Below are 8,183 nucleotides of genomic sequence, written 5' to 3'. Positions count from 1 at the left end.
TCCAAAGTTATTATTGACGTCTCATGTTATGAGTTAGGTTATTTTCTTAATTTTAATCAGGTTAAACATATATGTTTCCATTTAAAAAAACAATTTGAGTTAAAAATGTTAAGATGAAAGAAGGGGTTAGAATAATTTTTTTTAAATTATAGAACATAGAATGTTATTAACTTCTGAAAATAAAAATATATATTACGTTTTATATTTTGAAAGTTATTGCATTAGTTATAATTAAACAATTACCTAACATAAAAATTTATATTTTTTTTAAAAGAACTTAATAAAAAAATGAATTATGATGTGAATATTTATAAGGAGTTAAATTTAATTACTTTACAACAAGTTTTGAAGTAGTCAATGACAACTAGTTGTTAACTCTTGGATGTGGTAAGACTACTATTTAAGACAGATGAGTCTTTGAAAAAATCATTTAAAAAAATTCTGAAAAAAGTTAGCTAGTTAACATTCAAGTGTGAAAGAATCAATAAGTGTTTATAGTTTTTAAATTTACTGATTTGATTTTTAGTTAAATTGAACAATTTAAATTAAATTTTGTGTTAACATTTATCAGTAACATTGTGAGTACATTTTTATTTATTCATTCTTTTAATAAAATGACAGGAATTAAAAAGTTATTATTAACTTATTACATAACATTAAAAATGTTCCTGTGACTTTACATAATTCATCTGAAATACTCATGGGGATTACATTATGTCGCACTATATTTAAACTAATTATTAATTTAAAAAAATATCATTAACATAAATTTTAAACGATATTATATATAATATTTTTTTTTCGACTGTATAATCGAACCAGTAACGTAGGCAGGATTTCATTTTGAGGCCAAACGAAATTTTTCCTTTTGGTGTAAATCAATGAATTAAGCCTAAGAGTTATGTAATTTTGACAAATCTCAGGGTGGGGGTACATTTACTCCTACTATTACCACTTTAAGGTGTTTTAAGTCACCAGCATAAACTTGAACCTTTATAATAAGACAGTAATGAAATATTGACATAAATGAATTTACTTGCATTCTTCCTGAAGTTTTACAGTTTTATACGTGAATTAGTGAATGAATCTAACATGGTAGTTTGAATATTATTTACTTAAATTTTAATAATTCCACAAATAATTTGTGAAATTTTATTGAATTTGTGACAAATTCAATAAAATTTCTACATATTTAAAAAACGATGTGAGTACCTATTTACATAATTATTTTAAAATTATAAAAATTAATAATCTTCAAAATTTAAATTTATTTATCATAACCATCTTTATGGTACTTTTTATCAATACCTTTGTTATTTTAAGTATAATCAATATAACTTTTAAATATAAATAGCAAAGATGTTAATTACAATACTTTTACTAACAATCATAAAATAATTAAGAAATTCAAAATAATGTATAATATGAAGTATCTAGAAAAAGAAAAAAAAATTAACTTTTCTTTAAAGGCAATGTTAGAACATACTTTGTTATCAATGGCTAGAAATAAAATTTTACTTTGTTTACTACATATCAAATCTCCTGTTTAAAATTTACAATTTCTATAATTTGTATATAGTAAAAAAATATTTTTTGCGTTTCAAAACTAAACGCATAACTGTCTTGACTATAAAAGTATGAAAAATTCTGATAATTCTTTGTAACCTCGTGATTATTTTTTATTTTGAAAATATGTTCTGTAATAGTTTTTTTGAAACATTTATGCAATGATCATATTCAATCAAAAAATAAAGTCATAAAATTGTGTGCACTTCTAGATTATTTAGCTAGAAAGTCTACTTTTAGTATTCACTATGAAACTTCTGAAATTCGTTGTCATTGGATAAAAATATTTAAATGTATTTTTAAAATTTTTTTTTTTTTTTTTGGTGAGTCCTTTTTGATATTGAAGTGATTTTTTTATTTAATGTTTATAACCACTATTTGAAAATTTTTGATATATCGATTTAAGATAATTTAAAATTTTGTAAATATAAAGAGTTCATTGAAATCTAAAAACTTTAAGAGGTCATAAAAAATCATAGACATATTAATAAAATAATAAAATCACTATCATAAAAAACGCTTTAAACGATGCAAATCTTTAGATAGTATTTAAAGAAATTGTTGAATTATTACAAAAGCTACATGATCTGCTATTTCTTTATTTATATCCTGATTAAGATAAAGTATGACGAATGAAAGAAGGATATAAATATTATTTCTCATAAAAAATTGTATTGATCCATACACTTTTCAATAAGTTAAAGCATTATAATGTTAAAAATGTAAATAATAAAATCCAGAATTTTCACACAAAAATAGTATTCCATAGCGATTTTCACCACGAAGACAAAATAAAGTCCGAAATTTTTTTTTCATGATAAAGTAATGTAAAAAGTTAGCGATTATTAAATTTGTAATTTATTTGGAGATTTCCCCATTTACGGGGAACGAAGGAAATTTTTTCAATTTTTAAGGTTAATGTCTTCGACTAGATACGATTTGTGATCTTTTGAAGTATCGTTGAAAGAAATCGGTTCGGCGAGAGCTGAGAAAAAGTGGTAATAGACACAAAAAAAAAAAACACATAGTAAAACCAATACCTTCTCAGCTTCGCATCGAAGCTAATATGACTTTATAAATTTGAATTTTAAACAAAAAATGTAATGTATACATAATTAAGAAACTTTGTGTCTCAAGTCATCTCGCATAAGTATTACCGAAATTAATCCCAATTTGAAATCATTAATTTTATATTAATTATAAAAGAAGTTTTTCTTTGGAAGAATCTGATAATTTTCAAAATATAGGATGTGATCTTTGCATATTATAATTTAATGAAAGAACACAATCTACAATTTTGGCAAATAATTGATATTTAGTTGTTATGAACTATTTAAATGTGTTAAGGTCAAATGTTTGATAATTCTCAACAAATTTCAACACAGGTATTTACTGAGTATAAGGTATAAATTTTCGTTCATACTTCAAATGTTCATTTTTAAATATTTGTCTCCAACATCCCTATGAAATATATATAAATATTATCTATTAATAGTATTTAAAAAAATGGTTAATTTTATCAGTCATGATATTTTATATTTTAGTTAAAGTGATTAATATGAATTTCATTGCAAATGAAGATAAAATTAATGTAATCTCGGATGAAACATCAATAAATGAATTCATAAAACATGTTGTAAAAACAACAGTAAGGATAAATAATGGTTAATTTTAAGTATTATTATCATTTTATACTAAAATATTTTTATTAACTTGTTTTTAGAATATTTCGAATCCCTTTTACATATTGGATATTCATAACTTAGTGAACAATATAAAAACATGGAAAAATAACTTGCCAAGGGTAAAACCATTCTATGGTTAGTTATGTAAATAATTAATTATAATTTTTTATTCGAAAATATGCGTAGATTATATTTCAAATAAATCACATTATCATGAAAAATATATTTTTTTTCATAATTTTAATCCAAGGTGGTTTACTTTATATGAATATATATTTATCAAATTTTAAGTATATATTCATACCAATTTATCTGGTAATATAATTGAATTTTTTTCTTTAAATTAGTTTAACAGTAATAATTATTGTTCTACATAATTATTTAATTTATAATTTTGTATTTAATCAAATATTAAAATAATTTTTAGCTGTAAAATGTAATGACAATGTAATCGCATTGAAAATCTTTGCAGCATTTGACTTTGGTTTTGATTGTTTTACAGAAGTAAGTTTCATTTATTTAAATTTATTAAATGGTTTATATTTTATAAAATTTAGTTTATTTAAGGGAGAAATAAAGAAAGTATTAGACTTAGGAGTAAATCCTTCTCGTATAATTTTTGCAAATCCAACAAAAATACTTTCACATGTAAAATTTGCAAAAAATAAATCTGTTAACTTAACAGTTTTTGATAATGAGATGGAACTTGACAAAATGAAATCAACATATGAATTATGCAAGTATGTTGATACTAAAATGATATTTAATGGTTATGTGATGATTCGATATCAATCTGTGTTAAAATAAAGGTTACTTATAAGAATCCGAAGTGATGCATTGACATGTAAAAGCTCTCCTTTCGGTATAAAGTTTGGATGTGATCCTGTTACTGAAGCTCCAAAATTATTGTCCTTGGCTTACAATTTAGGTTTATCAGTTGTGGGAGTTAGTTTTCATGTCGGATCTGGATGCAATGAACCAGAAGCTTATAGAAGAGCTATTTTAGCGTCTGCTAATGTTTTCAGTCATGCAAAGAAAATAGGTTTTAAAAATATGCATATACTCGATATAGGTGGTGGATTTCATGGTAAGATTGACAAGGTATCGTATTTATTGAATGTCATTACTTCTAATACGCGTTTAAAAAATAAAAAGATATTGTGCTAGATTAGTATAGTTTTTTTTGACCATCGAATTTGATCGACATATGAACAATGAATCAAGTATGTCTTTCTTCATCAATTTCAGAGTAATATAGTCATATCCAACTCTTCATAATTTTCCACACTCGTGATTTTAACTATAAAATTACAAAAATAAACGTACTAAGATCTGTTTGGTAAAAACTATGCTTAATGTATTATTTTTCCATCTCTGGCATCAAATTATTATTTTCGGTATGAAGTTTGCAGGTATCATTAATGAGGCATTGGATGAATTGTTTCCTCCAGATAGTGGAGTTAACATTATAGCAGAACCAGGTAGATATTTTGTGGAATCATCTTTTACCCTTACTACTCAAATTCACTCGATAAAACGTGGTTCTTGTAACGGAGAAATTATGTATTTCATTAATGATGGAATATATGGATCGTTCATGGACATATTAATAGAAAGAGCAAAATACATTCCTAAACCCTTAACGGTAAGTTATTTACTATCAAGATATTTTAAGATAGCTAATATATTACAAAATAACAGTTGTCATTTCAAATATATTAAAAAACTGAGATTTCAGTCTATACAAATTTACATTAAATCCAATTATATGAGTATTTCATAATATTTATAAATGTAATTCAGGCTTGTTCAGATGAATTAGTTCTAAGCTCATTATGGGGACCGACAGCTGACAGTATAGATTTATTAATGAAATCTATTTATTTGCCGCGAATGAATATTGGCGATTACATCATTTTTGAAAATATGGGTTCATATTGTAGAGCTATAGCAACCACGTTTAACGGTTTCAACATTCCCAAAGTATATGCCGTGGTAAATCATCAAACTTTGTAAGTTATATTGGTGTTATAAAATTAAACTTTCATAATTAACTCAAGTAGAATTTTTGTAAAGTACCAGTATCGATAACGGGTGAAGTATTGTACTAATAATGATGACAATTGATTATTGACTAACCAATACTAGCGTTGTATTGATTAGCGTTTTGTTTAATTACTGATCCAGTATTGGTGATCAGTACTTGGATGTCATTGTTGACAGAGTACTGTTGTAATACTGGTTATATAAAACTTCCAGTACTGATTTGTCAGTACAGAAAAACGTTATCATTCTAGAAATGTGTCAGTATTAGTGCAAAACTGTGCCTGTTATCAAATTCTGATTGCGAAATTTTTAATTACATTTTTCAGAAAAGAACTAAAAAATCAGTATTTAAATTATACAAATATCACCGGTGAATTGAACATTTTTACTGAACCTATCATTTAGAATTAAAATATTTTATTTTTGTTTCCAATGTTAATATGTAACAAATAGTATTGTAGATCATTTTTAAATACAAAATAAAGTAAATTTGACGAATATAAAGGCAACAGATTGTACGAAAAATAAAGTATATATTTTATTAAAATTAAAAAATAAATGTACACATTGTAAAATAGTAAAATAAAAAAATAAAAAAAAAATAGTACAGTAACAAAATATACAATATATGGCCTCGCTTTTATTTCTTATGACATATAGTAATGTTGCACATTATTTAAACTAAATGAATAATGGAACTCAAAGAAACTTTGTACACTTTTATTCTTATTCACAGGAAGGTAGATTCCATACATTTAATAAAACATTGTCGAGAATTGTACATTGATCTATCGATAATAATTTCTAATTTTTAGTAACTTATATTGTTTTTAATACACGTAGATAGACTGAGAAATAATTTTAGTACGACGGACTTCGTTTTGTGTACCGTGTGTGCCGTTGTACGTGATATATGGAACAATATTGCCGTAGCTTTTTAATAAAAGAATACAGATGCGCAGGACGTGCGCATTTGTTATCATTATTACACATTACGCTTGGCAAAAACGATTCTTTCCTTCCTTTGGGTGTAGTTCCACTCTTAGTTTCCGATCGACTAACAAAACCCCTAGTGGTGAAGCAAAAAATAACAAAATTTAATATCAGAAACATTTTTATTACTATCTGTACAACACATTTCGATCGTCTCCCTATTATTCACTGACGGTCGTTACATAATTTTAATCCTTGCCCACAGTGGCTGGACACGGAAAAGGCTCCCCAGGAGAGATATTTCCATAGCAATCTGCAGTAACATTGGCACAAACAAACCGTTTAAATAATGCAACACAGCGATTGCGATTTGTTTGTTTACTGTATGCTATGTGAGATCCCTTTTTGAATCAAGAAAGAACTTAACAATCCAGTTTAAACAACTGCTTTTATTGTGTAATAGCAAAAATGAAATATTAATGACGTCAAGATCGATCTGCCCATCAAATGGCACAAAAGGTCTTCTATGGATATTTTATAGAAAATGTAAATGCGAGTAGTTTTAAATAATTAATCAGTCCAAAAGTATACTATTTGGCTTTGTCATCCTAGTTTTCTAAATGAACGCCAATTTTAAAATGATTGTATTTTTATTGCTAATTTCTACTAATATGTCTAGTCAGTAGATAATTGTATCTGGCAAACAGCCAATGCTAAATACTTGATCAGTGGAATGTACAGTACATTGATCTTTCATAAAATACGCTGTCATTTCTAAACGATTAAAAGTATAATGACATAAATGGTGCCGAATATAGTGCTCATAACTGACACATAGTATTTGATATAAACAGTATAATTTTTACGCTCTGAATACTATAAAATGTGTTGTTTTATTTACTTTTGCGTTTGCAGTTCCACAGACGCTTTTAATAGCAAATATTTTAAGTAAAATGTACATATTTGAATTCGAAGTGTAAATAATTATTCACGGGCTGCGTTAAGTAAGTATAGACGGTATTTCGAAGTCATTGTTATGTGTTAAAAAATAAAAGTTATTGCCCTACCGTCGGTTTAGGAATATTGGCCATAATGTCGGATTTAACAATAATTTCGTACAATCTGAGTTTAACTACTTCAACCGTCGGCTTAGCGCAAATCATTGACCACTTTATGTTACACGTTTCCGTTTGTATTACTCAAATTTAGTTTAATCCGATTCATAAAAGTCAAATTTCCATCGTCGTTAACTTAAATTTATGCATTTGGCAGTTACTTCTATGAACAACGTACGATGCACACGAAAAGATTAAAATAGATAAGAATAGACGCGATGAAATTTATATAGTCGAGTGATTTTATAGAGTAATTTTTTTTTTATTTCTAAAATCAAATAGCGATAGGAGGAAACCGAGTGACACAAAAAATGTTCGACTTGCGCGAGAATGTCACAGTGTGAGTGACTCCGTTAAATGTCAAAGGAAGCTGATAGAATGTTAACGATAAACACACAAACATAATATTTTTGAAGACAATAAACAATTGTTCGGTGACCAATCAATACAGCGCAGTGTAATATGAAACATTACGTGGTCATTGTGCACTTGGATACTTCATATTTGTATAACGCTCAAGTCGTAACTGTATACTTGATGAGGATATGGTCAACTGTAGCGGCGACCTTTTATGCAAACGCGCTGCTCGGACGGCAGATCTTACCTATGTAGATATGCCAGTCACATAAACGCACACAGGAATAATAATCGCTCGTTAAAGCAGCAAATCGAGACTATACAGTTCTTCCACTTTGTTTCCTACACACATATCGTATGTACAATAATATTATTATTATTATCATAACCATTATGTTATTATGTGTGTTCGGTGCCATATCAAAAACCTCGGGCCGCACTTGTAAATAATAATACTCCAAGACTGGGTGTATTAGTACGC

At 26.7% G+C, this 8,183-nt stretch overlaps 1 protein-coding gene across 2 annotated transcripts; it reads left to right on the top strand.

The window, feature by feature from the left end:
• Window positions 1-446: 446 nt before the first annotated feature.
• On the top strand, window positions 447-5,900 carry LOC126901404 (ornithine decarboxylase-like). Of its 2 annotated transcripts, none has more exons than XM_050677815.1 (9): window positions 447-578; window positions 3,111-3,214; window positions 3,290-3,386; window positions 3,679-3,755; window positions 3,819-3,991; window positions 4,061-4,352; window positions 4,657-4,896; window positions 5,055-5,263; window positions 5,624-5,900. In XM_050677815.1, the coding sequence occupies exons 2-9, from the start codon at window positions 3,125-3,127 to the stop codon at window positions 5,700-5,702; spliced, it is 1,257 nt and encodes a 418-aa protein (XP_050533772.1). In that variant the 5' UTR covers window positions 447-578; window positions 3,111-3,124; the 3' UTR covers window positions 5,703-5,900. The 2 variants fall into 2 exon arrangements, with proteins under 2 accessions (XP_050533772.1, XP_050533773.1); XM_050677816.1 differs by lacking the exon at window positions 5,624-5,900 and adding an exon at window positions 5,328-5,609.
• The last annotated feature ends 2,283 nt before the right edge of the window (window positions 5,901-8,183 follow it).

The sequence above is a fragment of the Daktulosphaira vitifoliae genome, unplaced genomic scaffold (assembly GCF_025091365.1).
Source record: "Daktulosphaira vitifoliae isolate Bord-2020 unplaced genomic scaffold, ASM2509136v1 Scaffold_3, whole genome shotgun sequence".
NCBI lineage: Eukaryota > Metazoa > Arthropoda > Insecta > Hemiptera > Phylloxeridae > Daktulosphaira > Daktulosphaira vitifoliae.
Note: the sequence above shows the minus strand (reverse complement) of the source record. Positions and strands in the feature narration are given on the sequence as shown.